This window comes from Sorex fumeus, unplaced genomic scaffold, assembly GCF_029834395.1.
Source record: "Sorex fumeus unplaced genomic scaffold, SorFum_2.1 ptg000024l, whole genome shotgun sequence".
In the NCBI taxonomy this organism is placed as follows: Eukaryota; Metazoa; Chordata; class Mammalia; order Eulipotyphla; family Soricidae; genus Sorex; species Sorex fumeus.
Window position 1 is genome coordinate 15,914,757 of NW_026606081.1, and position 25,266 is coordinate 15,940,022.

General features: G+C 42.0%; 1 protein-coding gene across 1 annotated transcript in view; it reads left to right on the forward strand.

Moving 5' to 3' along the window:
- Positions 1-22,148, forward strand: part of DKK2 (dickkopf WNT signaling pathway inhibitor 2) — an 88,894-nt gene extending 66,746 nt beyond the window's left edge. The window contains exons 2-4 of the mRNA XM_056114338.1: positions 17,595-17,745; positions 18,675-18,830; positions 21,889-22,148. Coding sequence (XP_055970313.1) covers positions 17,595-17,745; positions 18,675-18,830; positions 21,889-22,139 — 558 coding nt within the window. The 3' untranslated portion in view covers positions 22,140-22,148. The remainder of the gene's footprint in view (positions 1-17,594; positions 17,746-18,674; positions 18,831-21,888) is intronic.
- The last annotated feature ends 3,118 nt before the right edge of the window (positions 22,149-25,266 follow it).

Sequence of the window (25,266 nt, forward strand, 5' to 3'; positions counted from 1 at the left end):
CGGTCAGTCTCGGGTCTGGCCAGGCATGCCCCATTTCTCTGATTGTTATCAGAGAAATCAGAAGAGCCAAGTAGCTCTTCCTACTAGGCCGATCGTGTAAGGGCCTTCACAGATTTGGAAGTGTCTCTGTGTCAGAAGCCCTCTGGCCTGCCAAAAAAGTAGGCCTTGTTTAAGTACAGGACTGACTTGGAAACTCCTGTGACTAGAAAATAGGGGAAAATCTACACCAAAACTTTGGTTAATCTACACAGAAACCCCCAAAAAACAAGGCTTTCACTGCCAGAACCATGAAGAGAGCAGTGAGTCGGGTTAGGGGGAGAGGCTCCCACATCAGGAAAGAAACCACTTGGAGACACAGGCAGCCTCGAGGTTTCAGCTCTCTGAAGGTCAAATACAGCTGGGCCTACACCATCAACACCACACAGCCTTGCTCACCATCCAGGCCTTCCAAACTAGGTACTCGGTGGCCCTGAGTGACCTTATCTCAAACCCATTGTCACTGTCCAGGCCCACCCTGATCCATACCCCTGCACCTCCCTGCTCCCAAGATCCCGGTAGACCAACAGACATGACAGGTATATTAATGCACTCAGAACTCACCCAAGGCACCCAGACAGTAGCCAGGTAAGAATTCTTACCACAACCCAGTTCTGCAAGCTAAGTGATGACTTCAAAGCCACAGTCTGCAGAATGCTCACTGATAGAAATCAAGGAAGAGAAATTCAAAAAACACAAACTTTGTAAGAAAAATCAACAGCAGTCAGCTAAAGAATACAGTAGGCTGAAGTAAACTGAAGGGCTCACACAAAGAGAAGAAGCAGTCAAAAGTCAAGAGTTGGGTCAGAGACAGCACAGGCTAAGGTGCTTATGTGGCACATAGCTCACCCGAGTTCAATCCCTGACACTGAACATGGACCCTCAGGACACAGGAGTGATCCTTGAGTACAGCAGGGTGTAGCCCAAAACCCCTCCAAAAAAAGATAACAATCAGAGAAATGATCTTAAGTAGTGCAAACCAACCAAAATGACAACCACAAAGAAGAATTAAAAACAGCGAGGAGAATGTAGAGCTCTGCAGGGTCCACAGGCAGAGAACAAAAAAGTATATGGACATGTTCAAGAAGTTCAAACAGTACTGAACAAAATAAGCCCCAATACATATCAAAACACATAATTAGGATGACAAAAGAAGAACCCTAAATCAAAACAAAAGCGAAGAGTTACATGCAGTGGAGTCCCCATAAAGATTACCAAAGATTTCTGCACAGAGACTCCAAGTTTAGAAGGGAATAGTGTAATTTATTTAAAAATATATGTGGAAATGACCTTAAACTCCAACCAAGAAGATTGCCAGCCAGGTCTTCACTTCAATTTGAAGTAGGAATAAAGCACTTTTCAAACATACAGCAGCTAAGGGAATTTATATCTGCCAAGCCAATCCTACAAGAAATACAGGAACTTCTCTATTTGTGAAGCAGGAAAATATAAATATAGGAGAAATTAGTTCTACAGATCCTTTATTACCAAATTTCCTAATTCTATTTTTGTTATTTCTATCAGGTTTACAGATCTTAAATTTTGGATATTACGTTTTTCACTTCTAAACTTTATTCAGCTCTATTTAAGTAGCTCTTATTTCTCTGTGGATACTACATATTCATTTATCATCATCACAGAATGTGTTTTTTTTCGGTGCGGAGAGGAGTGGTGACTCAAACCCTGTGTAATTACACAAAAAATAAAAAGGCCGGCGGCCTATCTCTCCCGCCACCCGCGTTTGATAGTCTCAGGCCGTTTCCCCACTCCATGGAGGTCGATGGCGATGTCAGGCGAAGGAAGGAAACGAGGGCTAAGCTGGTTGGTCTTAGCACCAGTTTATTACATGCAAGAAATGTATGTCATGGAGATCTCAGGAGTCCTCAAGCACATGCACCCCGAGAGAGCTCCCCAAAGAGCCCCGAAAAACCCCTTATATACATCATGGTACCTCTAAAGGGCCAATATAGTGATGTCTCAAAAAGAGTTATAGAAAGAACATTGAGGCAGCAAACATACATAGTTTCTTTACATCCACATTGTTTCTTTACATCCACATTGTTTCTTTACATCCGCAGGCCAGTAATCTTGGCCTCACCTTTACAAACTATTTGGATTAACACATCAAAGATGAGTCTGCTAGAGCTTGGAGCCTACATCTTAAATATCAGCCTGCCTGGAGCCAGGTATCTACATACCCAAGATCAGGCCTGGCTTAGCACCTGAGATCTGCTTACCTAAGACCAGCTAGGTTCCTGTGAGATAAGAGAAACTGCCTCAATATACTGAAATCATTTACTGAAGGCAGTTTGGAGGGGAGAAAGGTTCAGTCTCATCCAAGCTAGTCAGGACACATAGGAAAACTGCTTCTAGGATGTGTTTCTTCTCTCCTTGTCCAACCAACATAAGCATACATAATATTAATCATTTTGTATGGACACAGTAAGAAATACTTTGAGCTTATAGAATTGCTCTCCTAGGGCCATCTCGATCTCAGACTGCAGTGCTCAGGCCAGATAGCTTTCCTATTCTTAGCAGCAGGGTCCTAGTCTCGTCGTTACTTTTGGATCATGACAGCATTTGCCTATGATCAAACTCTCAACTTATAGTTAAGAATCGTGGCACCTTGGCCTGGCCCATCGCGATGCCAGGGTAGCACATAACTTACCGGCTTGCCCTGGTTCCATCCAGTCCTTGGGGTGCTAGGAAGTGAGGGCAACTGAGGCTTAAGTTGAGAAGGCAGATGCCCAGGAGTGAATAATATTCAAAGCCAATCAATTCCTAAGTTACGGAGTATATTAATTAATTGTCTTCCTGTATCTATACAAAAGGACATTGCATTAAAGTAAACTGCTCAAAAGACATAAGGAGAGGAGTAAGACAATATTAACTTAGAGTACAGCTTCAGTGTCTAAGCAGGATGAGACCTTACAAATTGGTTGGGGAAGAGAGCACAAAGAAGTAGTTACAGACAAAGTAATAGAAATGACTCGGGAGCACTGTGATGCTTGCAACCTGATAAACCTAAGCTCCGTGTACTCCAACAAAACGCCACAGTGCTCAGGAGCTACTCCTGGCTCTGTGCTCAGAGCCAGGAGTAGAAGTGCTTGGGAGACCATATGTGATGTGGTGCCAGGGACTGAACCAGGCGAGGCAGCACAGCAGGCCAGTGCCTTGCCTCCTTATCTCTCTGGCCTCAAGCAGAAGATTCTTTGACTCCACGTTGCTAGGGCGTTCTTTGTGCTTTACCTGTTGTGTTGGAACCAAGTGGTCTCAGATCACACCTGGAGCGAGCTGCTCCCCAGTTATGCCTGTGTTACAGGAAGTCTTTGTTTTTTTTTGTGTGTATTTTGATATAAACTTCAAACAGGGAAGAAAGGTAGAGAATAACAAAATTTACCCGATTGTGCCCACCCCATGTGCAACTGTTTTTAACTAATGGCTTCATACTCCCTAATTCATCCCTACTTTCCACTATGTAGATTAAAATAAACCCCACACTACAAAGGAGTTCATTCACAAATATTCCAGTTGTTTAAAAATAATTGCAGTGATCTTATCAGAAATAAGCGTCAATAGACCCAGTCCCCTCCCACCTCACATAGCCTCACTCCTAGATATCATTTAAAATTTAATTACTGGAGTTTCCTTAGTGCTGCATCTGTGTGTATGCAACACTACTGAAACTACAGTAAATGAATGTTTTTATATCCATATCTCTATCTATCTCTCTATCTATATACACACAGATACCTCACAGCGAGGGGGTGGGGTCACTGGGTGGAAGGATTGGAGGTGAGAACATTATACGCTTGAAACACTACTGTAAGCAATTTTGTAAATCATGGTGTCTAAGCAGACTTTTTAATTTTTTACAAAAAATTAAAAACTACAATAATTTTAAAAGAAATGCAGTTTGAACTCTAAAAGTGCTTTTCTCAAAAACTGTTATAAGGAGGAGAGAATGATAAATCACACAATATAAAATATTTTTCAAACTTACTATTTTTTGTTTTGCTTATATACTTATGCATAGTAATGCTATACAATCATAGATTATAATATTATATAAATTTATAAAATGCACAGATTACTTTTTACTATTTTAGAGAAATAAAACTACATAATATAATCTACTAAATAGTTACATGCATTCCTGTTTGTGAATGAGGATATATAGCCAAAGCAGTGTGTTTAAAAATGACGTGAATTTTTATTTTCTCCTTTGCTATGCTAATGTTATTTCAAATAACTGTGTGTTACAATAAGTTAATAATACCCAAACATCAGTAAGTAGAATTCTTGAATGCTTTTGACTGGGGAATTTATCAAGGAAAAGTGATTATAGTTAAAATATGGACTTTAAGGCCAACACAATTAGTCTTAATTTGTCTGCAAAGTGACGCATCAATATAGTGCCCAGGCAAATTGTGAAATCATTTTGCAGAAGCACATGTGCAGAGTATCTGCAATTTCCAGGATCCTGTTATTTTCTGGTCTCATGAAAGTCTGTACTTTGTAGAGATGCTCTAGCATCTGGCATCTCTTTGCAGAAGGGGAATTTTGGCTTTGGGGAGGATGAATTTAAGGATCCATAGTCGGGTGGAGGTTATGTGGCAAGGAACTGAACTCTAGTGAAAAATGTGTAAAGCTCATCCTCAACCACACCCAGGTTATGCACCCAAATTCCCAGACAATTTTTATATTATTTTCAGCAAAGTCTGTCCTCAATGAAAACCATACAGCTGTATCACTGGAAACACATTTATGCCATTTTTGCCTTTGATTAGGGACTCAACAGTGTACCACTAGACGGCAATATTTGGGAGTGTGTTATCACCCCACCTCTGTATATTCCAACATGTTTACCTAGAATGATGGGAAGATCTCCCTGAAGACATCACAAGGACAGAACACACAGATGCTGGCTGACCGAGTTTCTCCCTGGAGCTCCAGAAACACATGTTGGCAGTTCTTACAACTAATTTGTTAATGCTTAAGTTCACTACTTTGAAGAATGAGTTCTATGTCCTATTGCTATCAAATATCAATTATTATTATGTAATCAGTCATAAGCTGAATGCTTTAGTAATGGATCCATTCTGTGAAACCATGCTTTAAAGAGCTTTCGTTTCTTTTTTTGAAAGGGTTCTCAGAAAGCAGGGCTCAAATTCTTTTTGCAAATTTACTGTTACTTATTATGTCTGTAGAGAAGAAGGGCCCTCTGATGTTCTTGGAATCATCATTTGCAAGTTGTAAACAGATTTTAGTGCTCCATTTGTGAAAGTGCAGTTCCAATTCTCATAACAGTGGGATAAGCAGCCTTATTTTAAGCGCTCCTTCTTGGCTTTCCCAAGCCCTCCTCAGAATCCTAGCCTAATCTGATCAGCATGTGTTAGAACAGGCCGTGCTCGCAAGGAAAGAGGGAAGGCAGCACTTGACTGGGAGCTTTTGATCTTCCCTGAGCACAGGGCCCAGCTGGTGCTAGGTTTGTAACAAAAGCCACTTCATCCTGTGGGAAGATGGAAACGACTTGACTTGGTTGCTTGACTAAAGTTCTGGTGATCTCATTTCAGCCCAGGAAGTCTTATAGATTGAAATCCACCCTGCGCTACCTGCTGAGTTCAGGTGTGTCTTTACTGTGGCTACAGCCAAGGGGAGCCCCTCCAGGCTCCAGGCTGTGGAGAAACATAAAGTTCTTGCTTTGAAGAGTTAACCTGTTCAAACATGGTGACATCCCGGCTTGACTTGAAACATGCAGCAAATGTGGACCTTGACCCAGAAGGCAAAATTCTGAGTTCATGTCACTTTGCCTATACAATAGACTTATGTGATCTTTTTGAAAAATGCAGATATATAATATCTCTTTGAAAATTGCTCTAATTCCTTAAATTGGGGGGTAGGGCTTGAAACCTGTATGGATGTTTCCAAAATTCCAATCAATGGGGTCATACAGGTGTGTTCAAGTCTCAGAGGAGGTTCCAAGTGGTGGGGCTGAGCTACTCTCCATGTGATCTTGAAGCCAGATAGTTTAGTGGGCCCAGTGATAAAGGGCCACTTGAGGGTGACAGTGCTGGTGGTCCCAGAATCATCCTGGTGGTGTTAGAGACCATGAAGTCAGCACCAACGATCCTTCAGGGGCCTCCTAGGCACTATCTTCATCCCTGTTCCTAATGCCATTCTTCTTAAAGAGCTCTGATATAATGAGCTATGTGGTAATAAATTATTTTTGTGGAACTTAGCTGAGTTTTTTTAATGTTTCAAATATCTACAAAATTACCTGCTAGTATTCCAGTTCTTTTTTTTTTTATCACCTTCTGAAAAGTACTTTAAGTCAGCATTTTGTCGATTTAATGATACAAATTCTCAAACTGTGTTGTAACAAAATCTCACTCATTTGTTCATTACCAGATTAAATGTGGAGTGGTCATTTCATTATGTGACTGCTTAAGATACAAAGATGAAAAATGAGTCCATTATAAAAAAGACAGAAAGGATTCTTGTTGTGCATTAGACCATGGTACAGAGGGGCAGAGGGAAATCACCCAGAACCAGCAGGAAGGCTTTCTGAAAGTGAAGTCACTTGGTGTGATGTCTAAACGTGAGCTGGAATTCTTCTGATGCTGCAGTGAATAAAGGAAAGGTAATATCTTGGTACAGGAAATAGATTTGCCAATGTGCATTTATGCTGCGGATATGGTTCACTGAGGGATGTGTGTCCCTGTATGATTTCCACATACACCCTTTGTGTACATAGTGGCGTGAACATCATGCACCATGCTAAGTACAAAACACTTTCGGTCATTTCCTCGTACATCACTTCCCTTTTGGGTTGAAATAGACCAATCAAGACCAACTGATTTCAGATAGCATTCCAAATTCAGTTCTAGCAACACTTTGCTGTTGGATGAGAAGGAAGGTATTTTTAAAAGTGTAGAGCCTGGCAAAGCTGTTCAAGCCTCTCTCAGGCATTTGGCTACTGAGTTTCGTTCAGTTTCTTGCCCTGACTTCCTATCAGTGAGCACAGTGCTCACATTCTGTTCAGCAGGGCGTATCTACCCCATGTGACTAGGGATCATTGCTTTCCCAGCTGGACTCTCCTGCTTCCCACCGCCACCTCACATTCTAAAGTCCCATATTTGCTGTAAAATCAGTTGGAATGTGAGGCCAGACACAGTGGTGTTAGAGAGTCCAATGCCAGTACATCTGGGGATCCTTAGTGATGAGCAAGAGCCAAGGAGAGAAGCAGCAGAAACTCAGAGGTGCATGCTCTGCAGATCGGGCCAATGGGACGGAGGAGAAGTGACTTAAGCGCGGAGACATGATTACATTTGTTTCATCTAGTCACAAATCATCTGACCTCTCTTGCACTATTGAGAATGTTCTGGTCACCACACCAAAGCAGATGTACTGGGATGTGGGTGGTGTGGGGGACCAACGTCTTCAATGTGTTTTCCTTGGGATTACTAACACATTGGATATGTCATCACAAGATGAACCACATTTCTGAGGCTGAGATTTGAACACTAGGGTCACACAAACCAAGTGATCTGTCATCTGGCTCATAATTTCCTCCCTTTCCTATTCTTTTGCAAAACATTGAAATAGAATTTTTAGATAGACGATTACAAGCCAATGAGTGATGATTCTCTCAGTGCCATGTTGTTTTGTAGACATTAATTTCCTTTTCCCTTGAATACTGATCTTCTGTTCCTTCTTTCACTTCATAGAATTTTAATTATTTCGTGGGGCAGGGTACTGAAGAATGTATTGATATTGTGATTATTTTGAAAATTATTCTAATAAGCAACATGTGGCCATATTATTACTAATATCAGACACTCCAAGTTAGGACTTTTCAACACATCATCTTGTAAATACCTGAAATACATGACTAGTGGCTCCATCATTTCATCTGTCCACATCTCAGGGAACTATTCCACACAGATTTTTCACACTATCATTATGTCACACACTCTGAGACTGGTTCAAGCTCTCTTGTGATTTGCCATGATCTCTGGAATCCAGAAATGACATGAGAACTATTCCAAGAGTGCTCTTTGCACTATCTTCAATGTGATACCTGCTGATCCTTACTGACTGAAAATTCCAGATAAATACAGACGAAACCTGGGCATGGAAAGCACAGAGTCTCTCCTGTTTTACAGGTGATAATATCATCTAGGATATCTAGGGAAGGGATCAAGTTGGGAAATTAGAGTGATTCCCCAGATGCCTCACTCTTGTAACAAGATGCTATCTATAGCTTAGGAGTAAAAAGTACCTTGTCTCCTGTAGGTATCATTGGCACCTGATGCCTCCCACATTTCAGCAGTACAGAATATCACAATGATTTTACTCTAAGATTTTCACAGACTCACTATTTTCCTCCGGATGACAGAGGAAGCAACAGATGAACCGGCAAAGTTCTGTTACAGCTGTGAGCCGCCTTCCATCCTTTTCTACCAAAACTTTACCGAAGTTTTAATAGTCACTTTGATCTCCCTGGCTAGCAAATGAGCCCCCACATAAGCCTGTAGCCCCCACCCTCCATCTAATGATGTGCAACACATTTGGAGGGAGAAAAATGTCACCTGCTCTCTTGTTAAGAACTCTAGATTGAAGGCTACTATATTTCAAGTGTCAAAAAATATTTAGCCAGTGAAATATATGTGCTTAAAGTTATTCTTAAGCAGAAATTAAATATTTGAGAACTTATTCAACATTTAAAATTTACAAATGCTTTTAATGAGCCAACACCAAGCTGACCTATTACATAATTATAAACATGATTTCTAGCAAAATATCTATCCAAAAGTATGTCTTCCAGGATGTCACTATTTGTATTTTAAGTTGAATTTTCACTGGAAGAGGGAATTTGATACTACACAGTCTAGAAAACAATTAAAAATGCATGTTATCTCTTTATCATACTTGTCTGTGGAAGGAAGCGAAGCTTGTTTCTAAAAATGAAAATAAAGTGCAAAATCTTTGTGCTGCCAACAAGGCACAGATGTACACTGCATGAAGATATTAAACAATCCAGTCATCGTGGGTATGTGGGCAGTTCTGACTCCACTCTGTATTTCCTCCCTAAGTGCAAGGCTGTGTTTATTGTGTGTTACTTTACTTTCTTAAACAGCTTTTAAAATTCTCAACCCCTTGCTAAGTCACTAAGAAATAGGGGTGACGATGAACCTTCTTGGAAACAGTGATTATTGTCCCTGAGTCTTCTGCTTAAAGTTCAGCTCTCAAAGGCCTAAGCTCCCCAGCAGATTCCATGTCTCTAGAAGATACCGCTCAGTTCATTTCTCATGTAGAGGGAAAATGCCTAAAACAAGAGTACTCAGACTCTGCACGAGTTCTGTAAAGCAGCATTTCCCTATCTTTATCACATGAATAGCCAGATTCACTGACTACATCCAACAGCTTGAGACTGTGAAATGTTTTATCCTGTACTTTCCAAATTAGAGGAAATCAGGTCAAAAACAAACCAAAAATAAAGAATTCAAATTTCAGCAACTCCATAAGAAGTGTTTTCCTTTGGGAGGGGAGGGTTACACCCAGCCTTGCTCAGGGGCTTTTCAATCCAGACTCAGAATACAAGACAAGCACCGTAACCCTTGTAATACCTATCTGACCCTGAAGAAGTTTTATTTATTATTTATTTTTGCTTTTTTGGGTCACACCCAGCGATGCATAGGGGTTACTCCTGGCTCTGCACTGAGGAGTTACTCCTGGCGGTTCTCAGGGAACCATATGGGATGCTGGGAATCGAATCCAGGTCGGCCGCGTTCAAGGCAAATGTTTTAAAAGAAACAGAAGTTTTAAAAGAAATCTTGTAGGAATTTTTACCTCACACCAGGGACTACCTGGTGCTTGGGGTTGGGGGTGGGGGTGGAGGGGGTCTACCCAGGGCCTCACACATTCTAGGAACTTGAGCTGTATCCCAGGCCTGCCCCCACTGTGAGTTTCTAAGTTTCAAAGTTAAATAGGGAAACAATGTTGAAGGTTGTAATTATATTCATCTTATCAAGAATATAATAAGAAGAAACTGAGACTCAATTCTGTAATTTTTAATGGATTGTTAAAGCAAAATTCAGATTGCAGATTAAGTCCAAAATTCTTCCTACAGGTTTCATCTTAGAAAGGCGTGAGCTCTGGCAAATTTGTGAGGCTACAATGAAAATTTTATATTACAGAAATTCAATACCAGTTCAGGAGACTCTAAAATTGTGTGGTTTCTTCTTCTGTTTTGGTTAGGACAATGCTACACAATCAGTCATAGAACTACACAGGGCTTCGTGATTATAGCTGGGACTAAAGTGCTCAAACTCTCTGTACAATTACTTCCCAGATGCTGCTTTTGGAGCTTGAGACTGTGAAGCGTTTTATCCTGTACTTTCCAAATTAGAGGAAATCAGGTCAAAAACAAACCAAAAATAAAGATCTAGGTAAATGCTATTGTTTGGGTTTCTCTAGGTACTCAGACCATCTGGGGTTATTTCCTCCCATGTTCATCCATGGTCAATAGCAGCAAAGTGCATGTTACAGTTGAGAATGTGGTTATGTTCCAAGAAGAAAATTTCCCGGAATCTCCTTTCTGTTGAATGACATACAGAGAAGAGGTCACGGCCATGCAGCTATAGGAAACCCAGCCTTCATTTCATAGAATCATTTTTTTTTCTTTTTTTGTTTTATTAGTGAAACACAGTTGTAGACTTACAAGTTGTTGTGCTTGGGTTTCAGTTATACAATGATCGAGTACCCATCCCACCACCAGTGCCCATTCTCCACCCCCACCAATCCCAGTATCCCTCCCACCTCCCATCCCCTATCCCACCCTGCCTCTGTGGCAGGGCACTCCCTTTTGTTCTATCTCTCCTTTTGGGTGCTGTGGTCTGCAGAAGAGACATTGGGTGGCAATCATGTTCGGTCCATAGACTACTTTCAGCAGGTATCTCCCATCCTGGGCAGATCTTCCCAGCACCCTTATTTGGTGCTCCCTTCTCTATCTGAGCTGCCTTTACCCCTAGAGTGTGCAGCTGGCCTCTAAACCATGGAGTGAACAACCTGGTATTTATCACAGCTGTTCTTGGGTGTTAGTCTCTTATTTTGTTACTTTATGTTACCCAGATGAATGCAATCTTTCTATGTCTGTCTCTCTCTTTCTGACTCATTTCACTTAGCATAATATTTTCCATGTAGTACCACTTGTAAATTTCATGACTTCATTTTTTCTAACTGCTACATAGTACTCCATTGTGTAGATGTACCAAAGTTTCTTTAACCAGTCATCTGTTCTCAGGCACTCAGGTTTTTTCCATATTCTAGCTATTGTAAACGGTGCTGCAATGAACAAACAAGTGGAGAAGTCACTTCGACTATACTTTTTAGTCTCTCCGGGGTATATTCCCAGGAGTGGTATTGCTGGGTCAAATGGGAGCTCAATTTCATAGAATCGTTTTTTAAGATTTGAGTGAAGCTTCCTGAATCCATCAGGAAAGTTAGTAGACCCCTCTCAAAAATCCATCATTCCTAATTGACAATTCAGGCAGCATTAGAAACCCACGCAGCAGCTCTGAGCTATCAAGCCTGCAACCTAATGTCTCACAACCTACCCTGCAAAATGAGAATGTTTTACAAAGTGTGCATAGCGTGAATGGTTTTCCAGGGATTCAGTTTTCAGATTCTCAATTTCTTTTTTTTTTTGAAATTGTCCTGGAATATGCCGATTTTTTATGTCGTTTTGAGGGGTGGGGGCTTAAGACCATTGTACATTCCAAGTTTTGTTATCTAGTGCATTAGTCAGCAATAAAAAAGTTCTTAAAAGACAAACTAAATGAATATGGAATATTGGTTCAAGTTAAAGATAGTCTTAATGGCCAATCATTAAGCTTATATAGACAAAAAAGTATTATTTTCTTGCCTTCCCATAACTTCTTTAAAAGTAAAGCTTGACTCTAATTGGAAATATAGGATACAGAGCACCCATAGTGTTACAAATACTATTTTAAAATCTAACTGTTATCTAAGATTATCTCATTTTTTTCAAGAAAAATATGCCTGTAAATATTTCTTGATTAATTTTAGGATCATTGATCAATTAAGTAAAAGCTACTTTAATGAGTCATGTGGAAGGTTTAACATACTAAGAAGACAGATTTGTGCTGAAAATATATACATGTCAAAAAGTGAATGAATCCATATTTTTAAAAAAATCATCTGTAGATCTCTGCACTAGTTGTATCTGGAGTATAGCTATTGTTCAATAAGTAAATGCTAAATGATCACGAAATTCTGAATAAATACCCAGGCATTTACCTTAATGAATCCATGGACGTATGCAGATCATCAAGTACATGATCATTACCTCTCAGACTCAGCATCATTTGATCCTGTACCTAGTCCATGCTCACCATGGAGAGCGGGCTCAGAGGTCAAAGGAAAGATAAGGCTCAAGCATGCAGCATGCAACTGTGCATTCCTGAGTGAGCTGGACATGCTGCACCTCCCACAATTGCAGTTTGGAAGTTGACTCTGAGATGAGCACTTTAAGAAGAGCGCCCCTGGCTAGTCACTGAACTCTAGATCAGTCTCTGCTAAGGATATGACAAGGGAAAGGAATCTTTCTTTTCAATCTGCTTTCCCCAACGTCATTGCCAACCTTCCTCAGTGTTGTCCAAGCCCCAGCTCTTGCTGTTCCCTCCCCCTGTGGCCCCAACTGTTTCTCGTTCCCACAGCCCAGTGGACAGCCCCCAGCAGCCCCTCCCTGTGGGCATTTGTCTGTCTGCCCAGCTGATGACGTTTCCTGGCTCCAGAAAACTTCCGAGTTTGTTATAAACAGTGCTTGAGGGGACAAAGGATTGTCTCCATTAAAACAAAACTAGGTCGGTCTTGCAAGAACCGGGATGGGTGGCCAGCCCACAGGGACACTTTGGGATGGTTCCTGCTTTTTCACACCCTTCCTTCCCAGTCATTAGGCAAGACCAGGGTCATTGTTTTGAAAACTCAGGAGTCCAACTAAGATTTTAGCTATGGCCAAAGTTCTTTTGAAAGGTGACTGCTGTGGAAACCTGATACACATCTTCTTTCGCTACACATCTTCTGTCACTTTTCTTCTGGATCAAATTACTCCGTTGTTATAACTGTATTTTTAGGATGGTCAGAAATGAAGAAATAATTAACTTTTTTCCTTCAAATTAATTGCCTGATTTCCTCTATAACTGTCTTTCTCTGCATAAGTTTTGAAAGCAATTGGGGTGGTGGTAATTGGTTTAAATAAGATGTAGTGAAATTTTATTTTGATAATTAGGCAATTTAACTCTCATATTAGTATTGTAGAATTTTTGGTGCTAGGTGCAATTACACTGAGTTCAAGCGTAGATAAAAATTATCGTCAAGAAATGGAATGGGGGTGGTGCTCGAGCAATAGCACAGCAGGGAGGGCGTTTGCCTTGCACATGGTCAATCCGGGTTTGATCCCCAGCATCCCATATGGTCCCCTGAGCACCGGCAGGAGTAATTTCTGAGTACAGAGCCAGAAAGAAATGGAAGGAGAAGACACTTTGTAGTGTATTTTCCTGAATCTCTCTGCAGCAGTTAAAGCAGGAGAAGGAAGCGTCCGTGTTAATTTTCCTGGTCTCTAAATGGAGAGGGCAGGTCACCACTCAGCCGTTTCCATGTGCATTAAATCTTCAGTGTGAAACATCGTTTATCCCGATTTCTTCCTCTGAAGAAGCAGCATTCCAGCCGGCCAGCCTCTGGTCACACGGGTCTCACTAACAGAAATTACTTCACCTCTCTTCACCCCTTGCTAAATCTTAAGTAATGCTTCCAAATTAGCACAGAGGAAAAGAACTCTTACAAAGTCCCATATCCTAAAACAGAAACACTCATTTCTGATAGTTTATTTTCAAGCTGTGGCCAATGTGTTCCCTCCTTCTTTAATTCGTGCCATGGTTGAGTTGGCAGTGAGCACTGCTATTTATAGAGATATCTCTATTTTTAGGCTGGGGGGCGGGGTGGGCAAAATGTCTGCTTTTGGGCTAATGGTGAGCCACTCTCAGACATTCCTCAGTGAAGGCCTCGCATCTGCTGCATTAGGTGTCTCCGATAATGCACCCCAAAGCCCAGGACTTCGAGACCTGGGCCTCCCACTCCTGCCGCACAGGGCTCCTGTTTGCCTCCTGCTCCCCAAGCTCTTCCCTCAGCTCCCCTCAAGTTCAGTAAATGAAGAGCCACAGAAATTGCCAGAAACACACAGCAAGTAGAAAATAGTCTTCTTGTCCATTTGGAAGTCCCATGGACGCACATTGCTTTTGTTCAAGGGAAACAATTTTTGTCACAAAAACAGTTTCAGGCAACACAAAATATGTCATCCAGAAAGGGTCTCTGCTTGCTGTGTCCTCCTGGCAGGGGACCTTATGCAGTGCTGGGGAATCAGACCAGGGCTGGCCATGTGCAAGGGAAGCACCTTCCCCAGGGTACCCTCTCCAGGCCAGGGCCTTCATGAGGTACAATTCCCCTCCAGTGGTCCCATAGTGACACCATGTCACTGTCCCCTTGTGTCGTCCACTCCCTCTGTCAGGCACACACAGGGGTTGCTGGGTTGCTGCAGAGACCTTAATCTCGGCTGAAAATGCCATGTTTAACTCGACTGGATAATGATGCATCTGGCTGAAACGATGACAGTTCTATGCATGATCAGACCTATTTGTACTTTCTCATGCTAAGTATATTTGAGCTAATGGTCATGCCCGAGAGAAACTTTGTGGCTCGGCAGATCTGTGCTGGGAACACTGTTCAGAAGGGAAGGCATGCCCCCCAATATCACTGGCCTTCCCTGAAATCTGTTTCATCCAAATTCTATTTATCACAGCCTTTAAAATAAACTTATACATACATGCAAATTATTGAAGCCAGGAGTTTCATCAGCACACTGAAAGCTGCATATTCTAATCTTGCATTTCAACCCCTAAAACTTGTTTTTAATTGTCAAAATATTCCTCTTAATATTTATGTTCAGGGATTTCAGTCTAAGACAAGGTTCACATTAATATTATCCTGACATTTAAAACACTTCTGCATACTTTTCTTCCTGTCATTTCCCCTTCAGGTTAAATAAAACTATCGTTTTCTTTCATTTATCCCCTCTTCCGCCCCCTCTTATGTCCCCATAAAAGTGAGCTTTTGTCTGCAGGAGTGATTCCATTCAGCTAAGGACTACTGTGCATATTACTTTCTGTAATATCATCTGCATCAAATATTTTCCATTTCAAGTATTTTCCATTTAATTATTTTCCACTCCTCATCAACTGAGAAAGAGAAGATGATGAGTCTTCCACAATTTTTTGCATAAATGAATTGCTACTTTTAGCAAACAACTTGCTTCCTACTATGTAGACTTTTTTTTTAGGAAAGGAATTAAGTGTTATTCTATATTCAGAATCCCTTGAAGATCTGTGAATTTAATTGTGAATTGCACATGATGTTTTAGGTGGGACATGTTTATTTGTGTTGTAAGAACATGTCCTATTTTTGAGAAAGGAAAAAACACTTCAAATGTTTCTTGCAAAAACAATTTGATGAAATAATTGTAAATGAATCAGAAACATGTGAACTGTATTTCAATTGAAATCAATGGATTTAAATATGAATGGAGTAAGGGCTTGGGGGAGGCTCTGTGTGGCAAGGCAGGAAGTGACATTTGTTTTGTTTTCATGAGATTTGGATTCTAGAAAAATTGTCTAATACTCTAAATTTAACCTCATTCAGGTTTTTCTTTTGGCTTACTGATGGAGTTCCAGAATGGAAAAATAATATGCAAATTCTTTCTATAGCTTTCCCTGGCTCCAATTGTGTAGTAGTCATCAAACATGGCCGCTGTAAAATCCTTCAAAGTCACTTTCATTCTGAAAGCATGGTTTTGTGAAGACTGTCTTCTTTGGAGGATAAACAATGCCAAAAACAGTAACAACAAGTCTCACAATGGAGACGTGACTGGTGCCCACTTGAGCAAATCGATAAATAAAAGGACAGTGCTACAGTGCTACAGAATGTTTTTATAGCATACATTTTTGTATATCGTATGCTTTCCCCATAGAATAACATGTAGGTTCTCAGACTCACTGATCAACTTCATACTAACTTTCTAACTGAAGATGATCATATCCAGTTAGAAAACACATGAGGCTAAATCTCTCTCTCTCTCTCTCTCTCTCTCTCTCTCTCTCTCTCTCTCACACACACACGCAGGTAGGCGGGAGCAAGTGGGAGTGTGTGAGAGAGTCATCGAGGAAAAAGAAGAGACTGAGGGACACCACTGGAACCCTTTCATGAAGAAAGCATCCAAATCACCAGTTATTCATTCTAAGTTTCGCCCCATTGTCTTATTATTTATTCACGTGTAGAAACAATAGCTTTAGGCTTTTCATAATTTTCACCATTAAAAAATAACCAGAGGGGGCTACAGCGATAGCACAGCAGGGAAGGCATTTGTCTTGCACGCAGCCCACTCGGGTTCAATTCCCAGCATTCCATATGGTTCCCCGAGCACCGCCAGTAGTAATTCCTGAGTGCAGAGCCAGGAAGAACCCCCGTGCATCGCTGGGTGTGACCCAAAAAGAAAAAAAAACCAGATTATTCTGAAAAGAATAAATTCAAATAGAGGAGGAAAAACTATCCCCAAAGACTTACAAACAAGTCTTCCCTGTCCCCTGACCCCCACGGCTGCCTGTTCCCCTCAGGAGGAAGGCTGCAGCGCACCCGCTGCCCGTCCTATGACAATCACAGCCTCACTCTTCAGGAAGTGCTTCTCTTCTTGCTCCTCACAGGCAGCAGCAGAGAGGAACATGGTTTGTTGGTGAGAAGAGTAGCTTCTAGCACTGCCCTTTATCATTTGATTGCCGCCCCCTCCCTTCCAGATGAAATGTTCAATTTCACTCCAAATCGGTTGCAATTCAGCAATTTCAATGGTCTGATCCCCAAAGTCACTACACAAGTCTAAATCCTGATTCTTAAAGTTATGGCAGTGAAAGCATAGGGTTTCCGCCAGCTTCCTCTGTCACCGCCACCAGTATTCACCGGGTCCCCTCTGTCAGTATCACCAGTGTTCACCAGGTCCCCTCTGTCACTATCACCAGTGTTCACCGGGTCCCCTCTGTCATCAACACCCATGTTTACTGGGTCCCCTCTGTGACTGCTACTGGTATTCACCAGGTCCCTCTGTCACCACTACCAGTATTCACCAGGTCCCGTCTGTCACCATCACTAGTGTTCACTGGGTCCTCTCTGTCATCATAACCTGCGTTTTCTGGGTCCCCTCTGTGACTGCAACTGGTATTCTCCACGTCCCTCTCTCACCGCTACCAGTATTCACTGGATCCCCTCTGTCACCACCACCAGTATTCACCAGGTCCCCACTCTGTGAAGGGCTCAGGGCACTCTCAGTGGTTCACATCCCTTCAGCAGCGACCCCCTGAGGATGAAGGATGCCCGTTCATCATTTGCCTGTCTAACCCACTCTGCCTTTGGTCCCTTGTGCTGCCCCCCACCAGGCCTACCCATGCAGCAGCGACAAAGAATGTGAAGTTGGGAGGTATTGCCACAGCCCCCACCAGGGCCCATCGGCCTGCATGGTGTGTCGGAGGAGGAAGAAGCGCTGTCACAGGGACGGCATGTGCTGTCCTGGCACCCGCTGCAACAATGGTAAGGCAGGGTCGGGGCGGAGGGCGTCGGGCAGCGGTCAGGTCCCCCTGGCCAGGACTCTCAGTCAGCAGGCGCCTTTCCCAATCGCCAGCCCAGACCATGGTGCAGGAATGTGCCGGATGACCCTAGGGGCTTTTCTACCCAGAGCATGGGTGGCCTTTCGCCACCCTCTGTGCTGGACAGTGTGTGCTGACCCCGGGAACGCTCTGTTCAAGCCGCTAAACAAAGCAAGCAGAAAACCCCAGCGAGCTGCTGCAGCTGGACAGTGTCTCGGTCCCTTGTCCAGGGTCGGCCAGCTCACACCCTCAGTTCCGGGATGCAGGTTGCCTTTTGAAGGCACTGCCCAGCGGGTCCGGCAGTCACAAAGCCCCCATCAGCCTTCCCAGAAGCATGGCTGCCCACAGTGTGATGAACTTATAGCTGACAATTGAGGACGCACAGCACATAATTCACGCTAGCGGACACCGTCACTGTAGAAGCTGATGAGAGATACTTCCTTAGACTCTTGTTTCCACACATCTGACCTCTGGGCAGTGGCATCACTATGGACAGGACGTGACCGAGGCCATCTGCCATCACAGGGCTATCGCTGCACTGTGATGTTACTAATGAAGGACCCTGCGGCAAGCATGAGTGTCCACTCAGGTGATTTTTAAAGTGCTAATGGCTAATACAAATCTCACAGCGCTGTGTCACTATTCTGAGTACTATACATGCACCCACAACCACTTTATGAAATGAATTGTTTTATTCCTATTTTTTGGCTAATGCCACTTCTTGGTCTTGAGGGTGACAAAATTCAAATGGAGAAAACCTGGCCAAACTACTCAGTCCCCAATTTGGACAGACTCGAGAGAGAATAGATGCTCGCATGACAGTTCTTCTTTGTGAAAGTGAGTGAGTGTAATCATTTACCTGATCATCCCCAGGCATCTGCATCCCGGTCACTGAGAGCATCCTAACTGCTCACATCCCAGCTCTGGATGGCAGTCGGCACAGAGATAGGAACCACGGCCATTATTCAAACCACGACTTGGGGTGGCAGAACCTCGGAAGAACACTCACTAAGATATCGCATATCAAAGGTACAGTTATCTGTTTTTCCACGTTTACCTATTTTTTAATTAGGCAATAAAAAGAAAATACCAGTAATTCAATTCATAGTTTTAGAATAAAAACTAGAAGAACATTTTATAGGGAATATTTGAACTACATTTATTATTAATTTTGCATATACAACTGTAAGTCTCTTAGAGAACTTAAATTGTTAGGGAATTCACGAGAATTGGCTGGAGAGAAAGTACAGGGTTTAGATGCTGGCCTTTCTTGCTGAACTCAGTTTGACCCCTGGCAATGCAGATGGTCCCCCGAGCAGAGAAACAAGAGTAAGCCCTGAGCACCACAAGGTGAACTCCCCATACCAAATAAAGGAAATACTCAAAAATTGTAGCATCAACAATACCATTTTCTGAACAGTCCTACCACTGTAGATGAAATTTAAAAGAAACTATATATACAAGTGTTAGTGTCACATATCAAAAGATAAAACATGGGGCCCGAGCAGTAGCAAAGCGGGTAGGGCACTTGCCATGCATATGGCCAACCCAGGTTCAATTCCCAGTATCTCATATAGTCCCCCGAGCACCACCAGGAGTAATTCCTGAGTGCATGAGTCAGGAATAATCCCTATACATCGCCGGGTGTGACCCAATAAGAAAAAAAAAAAAAGAAAGCATTCTGAAAATAAATGGAAACATGTTTGTTATTATATGTTAATTAACTTTTTAGAGTGTTAGAGTCTTTACCTTTGCAAACTCCAATTTTATTTCACTGAACAACCAGATAAATACTATTCATAAATCAGTTTAACAAAAAAGGTAGGAAAAAAAGAGAGACTTTTTAGTGTAATTGTGTGTAAAATTAATTCCTCAACTCCAAGGCTTTGGTCTTTGGGCCACACCTTCCATGCTCAGGGCTTCTTTCAGGCTCTGTACTCAGAGAGTAGTCCTCCCAGAGCTCAGAGGCCCATTCATGGTGCTGGGAACAGACCCAGGTTGGTTGCATTCAAGGCAAGAATGCAGGCCACTGTGACATTCCCCCAAATTCCCATTTTACATAAAAAAATTTGTGAAGCCTAATTGTTAGCCGTAAACTTTGAGAGCACAAAATCACTTTTGTTTTGTTTGTATGTTTGGGGCAATACTTACCCATTTCCGGGGTTCTTCTTGGCTCTGCGCTTATGACTCTCCGTGCAGTGCTCAGAATCAGACTGGGCTCAGCCACATGCAAAACAAGTTCCTTATCCCCATACAAACTCTCTTGCTCCAAATCACTTCCATTACTATTTTTATTTTTATTGGTTTCGGGGAGACTCCTGTGCTTAGGGCTTACTCCTGGTTCTGTACTCAGGAATCACTCCTGCTGTACTCAGAGAACCATGGCATGCCAGGAATTGAAGCTGGGGTTGAACTCTGGCCACATGCCAGGCAAGCAAGCCCCTTACCTGCCGTCCAACCTCTCTGGTCCATCACTTCCACTGTTAATGGGAAGTCTTTGCGATATAGTGGACACTTCTGCTCAGATATCCCTTGAGGAAGAAATAGCATGTGTTCATGAGTTCGAAGCTGATTTTGGAAACTTTGAAATAAATTTGTAATTATATGGTTGGGGAGGAAGATTGGAAAAGAAGATTGGAAAACTTGCCTTTTTCAAGTAGTGCATTTCCCTGTCTTGTATGGTGACAAAGCTATTTGTTCACATTCTTGTGCTCTGCAGAGCTAGTGCCTGATCTTGCCAGCCTATCCATCCAGTCTGGAATTATTCCTGCTCACCTGGATCGTGCTAAAGGCACTAAGGGTGCTCAAGGCTTCCATTATCCCCTCTCTCCACTCCCTGGAGGTCTGTGTTGTCTACCCACATCTCCTATTTCTGTCCCATCTGCTTGTTTATTGCACAGATTCCCGTCTTCATTCCAAAATATAGCTAAGTCACAGAGTGCAGCTTCACACTGACTAATTCCTTTGGTTTGGGAGCTGCATCCAGCAGTGCTAAGAATCAAAGCCAGGCCCCCACACATAAAAAATGCATGCTCTGACCCACTAATATCTCTCCTAATGTCTCACCCACAAATTATTTTTCCGTAGTTTATGTGCAATTTTCTGATGGCAGCCTTGAAGAACTCCATGTCATTGGCTCTGAATTTGTTCCCACCCCACAGTGAGCTTGGCAGGTAGCAGGTCACCCTTCCCACGGGCAGGCTGATCACCCACAACAGTGCGTCGCTGGAACACAGACTTGTCCATTTATCCAGGCATTATCTTACAGCTGCTTTTGCAATACAAGAGAACTGAGTCTTTGGCACCATCTAGCCCTAAAACATATAAAATATTACACTCTGCACATTGCAGACACTTTTTCCAACCATTTTATTTTTTTTTCTTTTTCTTTTTTACAAAAGTTATGATGTGTGTGTCCTGTAAGCTGAGTGGATGCTTTTTTCCTGAATCAAATACCCAGATAATTAGTCAAATGACCAGCCTTGATGAGCCCCACTCTGTTTCTGGCTCTGGTGTACTTTCTGATGGCTCTGGCAGAGTGAACATCTCTGAGGAGAGATGGGGAACAGAGGGAGGGAGAGGCGACAGGATTCTCCACCTCCGCAGCCTCAGGTGTTTCCAGCAGAGCCCTCACTCTTTTTCACTTAAATTGCTCCTTTGATCTGGTTCTGCTCCAGAGTGGCGCTGATTTTCTGTCCCGGATGCCAGACCATCATCTTTGCTGGCTCCCAAAACTCCTTATTTTGTAGCCAGTTTTCAACAGAGAGTATCTTCTATTGGCACCGGTAAGACTTTGGCATTTTCCTGGCTAGTCATGAACATTCCCTGAACATTGAATCAGCTTGTAATTTCTAGGAAGGTGCCAGATTGATTAACAGGAAAATAGTTATTGTTGTTTTGGGGTATCTAACAAATTATCAGGAAGACACCTAAAAGCAAATAATGAGAGAGATGAAATGCAGTACTGCTATTTCATTGTTCATGGTACACCATCAAAGACAGCATAAGGAACATATTTTAAGCACTCACAGCACAAGTGGGCTGTCTCCTAAAGTGTCCTGTTGTGTCTTGGCCATCACCCCTGCAGGACACGAAGGCGACCCCTGCCTACGCTCCTCAGACTGCATCGAGGGATTCTGCTGTGCTCGTCATTTCTGGACCAAAATCTGCAAGCCTGTGCTCCATCAAGGCGAGGTCTGCACCAAACAGCGCAAGAAGGGCTCCCACGGGCTGGAAATCTTCCAGCGGTGTGACTGTGCTAAAGGCCTGTCCTGTAAAGTGTGGAAAGATGCCACCTACTCCTCCAAAGCCAGGCTCCATGTGTGCCAGAAAATCTGAGCACCTCTGAGGAAACTGTGACCCCAGACATCTAATGCATTAGAGCACGGTGGGAAATAAGATTTGCATCGCAGCAGAATGGCTGAAATGAGGACTGAGATAAGAACAGAGTCGACTGGGCGGAAAGAGAATGAAGTGGATTAGGAAGGTTACGAACAGGGGGCAGCCAGCAGGTTTGCAGTACCTGTTCATGTAAATAATGCACACGGTTGGGAAGAAGCGGTTATGGGTGGGAAAAGCACACAGTGGAAATGACTGGGCATACACCACAGCACTGGCCAAGAGTTTAGCTGGGGCTGGAGGACAGAGTTCCTTCAGATTAGTGATTTTTTTTAATAATCCAAAAAGCCATATTTCTGTTTCAAAATTTAGCTTAATTAAAATGCTGATTGCACACAGTTGGTTCTAAAACACAAAATGCATTGTCACATAAGAAGTGGAATTGAGTATAATTTGAGTATAATTTCTGCTTCTCAATGAAAGGGGGAAGGCAGTCAGTATTTTCTAAAAACTTTCAAAATATCCACAGGGTTTTATCAAGACCTACATAATAAACTTGTTTTTTCTCAAACTTTATTTACATGTTTTAATTTTTATATTTAATTTATAATGTCCAATAATTAATAAGTATCAATATTATAAGATAAAAACTTGACCCATTTAGATTCTTACATGACATTGCCTCTCTTATTTGTGATTCCTGCCTTGAATAGACTGAATTTTCTAATCTGTGCCCAATGATTATGAATAGCGTGGAGATTTTCCACAGATTGGAAATTTTACAAAGTCCAAAATCTGTGGGAAATACAACCAACACAGAAGGGAGATAAGTTACCTTTGAAGATCTGACATTTCCTCTGTTTTGCCACAGTAGTAAATACACCTATTCTTTATATAATTCACAAAATAGCAGGTGAAAGCTCATGGCAGACACTTGAGTTACAGCTGACCTGCACAAAGGCTTGGTAAAGAGCCAACTTTGCCAAGTATGCAGATTTTGTTAATATGCAGGCTGTACTCTGAAGCACAAATGAACTTTTCTATACAAAGCACCGGACTGAACAACGTAACTGGAAGTTTTCCATGGATTTGCTCTCTCAACTATGTACTACAAATATGAGTCCAGTGTGGTCAAATCTGTTGGTCAAGTCCAACAATGTCAAAATAATATTTATATTTATGTTCTTAAGGTCCTGAAATAATCATACTATGAAGTGGTCTTACAAAACATACCCCTTAGGCTTTAAAAGAGGATAACATGGCCCACTGTTTTCAAACAGCCTCTAACTGCCGATAACCTCATCTTTTCTGCACCAAATTTCTCCGAGTCCTCTGAATTGGCTGTTCTTATTTTGGGGTGGTTGTTGTTTTTATTTTGATTTTTTGGCCAATAATAGCTTATTTTTTGCAACTGTCAATTTTAAAAATATGAATGGAAATGTGTTTAACATCTACACATCACTAATCTACAGAAACTATATGTTATTAATTGTTTGAAACCTTTCAGGCACTTCTAAATATTATGACTAGAGCACAAAACAAAACATTATCTTGTAATTGTTATAATTACCTTCATAGACTGCAAATTACTCCTAATTTTCTCTCACACAAACTCACCTACAGGTTTTCCCAGAAAAAAGTAAGCAGAGCTATTGAGGCTTTCAGCTTCCCACAGTCATTTTCCCCGTGTCTGCTGAAACAAAAATTATAAGCTAATGCATCAAAGAAATAAAGTCTGTACAAATAGATTATTGTGAGGTGACAACTTGGAAGTGGAACTTTTCAGTCAAACCTTTCCTATTGAACAATTATATATACGATCTGGTTTCTGCATTATTTCCCTTGTGTACATCCCTTCAAAAATTATTTGAAGTAATTTATTTACAGGAAATGTTAATGAGATGTATTTTCTTATAGAGATATTTCTTACAGAAAGCTTTGTAGCAGAATATATTTGCAGCTATTGACTGTAATTTAGAGGAAATGTATGATAAGATAAAGTATATTAAATTTTTTTCACACCAAAAATTTAACTCAACATTCCTTGTGTTTTGCTTATGGGGAAAACTTTCATAAAAACAGACTCTCAGTGTTCACTAAGACTGTCTGATTTTTCAGGAATGCTTTGAGCCGTATCACTGAGTGATTCAAGGCAGTTGAGTGGCTTCTTCTAGAATAGCTGCAGTTGTCATAACGTTGTTTTTCATTCAAGTTTCTTTCTCCTCATCCTTGGTGATACCTTCTGTAACCGCTAGGAACAAAGACTTTCCACAGCTTTTATCTTGCCACATTGCGGTGCTCAGGGTACTTCTGGTTTAGTGATCTGAGAGGCAGGTGGTGCCAGGAACCAAACCCAGGATTGCTTACTGGAAAGGATGCGTTCCGGCTGGTGACTCATCTCTTTGGCCCTCTACATGCATTTTTTTTCAAAACAGTAAAGTCACCTGGAATTTTTAAAATATTCTCCAGATTAAACTTCCAAAAGAATAGAGAAATCAGTCTTCTGAAGACACTGCTGGTCTTTCTCCTACAGCACAGACAAGCTACAAAATAGCATTTTCCTGTCTAGAAACAGACTGAGCTGCCTGGGCCTGAATGAATTCGCACTCATTCCCTGGGAAGTGCTTTTCTCTGTGTTGATACCCAAGATTCACCAATTAGGAGATCAGGACTGGTTTTATTTATTTATTTATTTGCTTTTTAGGGTCACACCTGGCGATGCAAAGGGGAAACTTCTGGCTTTTGCACTCAGGAATTACACCTGGCAGTGCTTGGGGGACCATATGGGATGCTGGGAATCGAACTCAGGTTGGCCTCATGCAAGGCAAATGCCCTACCTGTTGTGCTATCGCTCCAGAGCCCAGGACTGGTTTTAAGAGCCCACATTGTATCAGATACCTGCTGGCATTAAAGTGGGAATAAAGCCATCTGTGACACAGTGGAATGGAGAAAAGGGACCTCATGCATCATACAAAGCTAAACCCACCTCTTAACTAGGACAGGGAACCACACCCAAGCACTGCTAAAGAAGTCCCCAGGTCACTCCAGTGTGTTGCTTGGGTGTGAACTGTACCCCTTCCTCAGAATAACACTTGCTCGAACGGGCCCAGTAACGTCTCCATTGGAG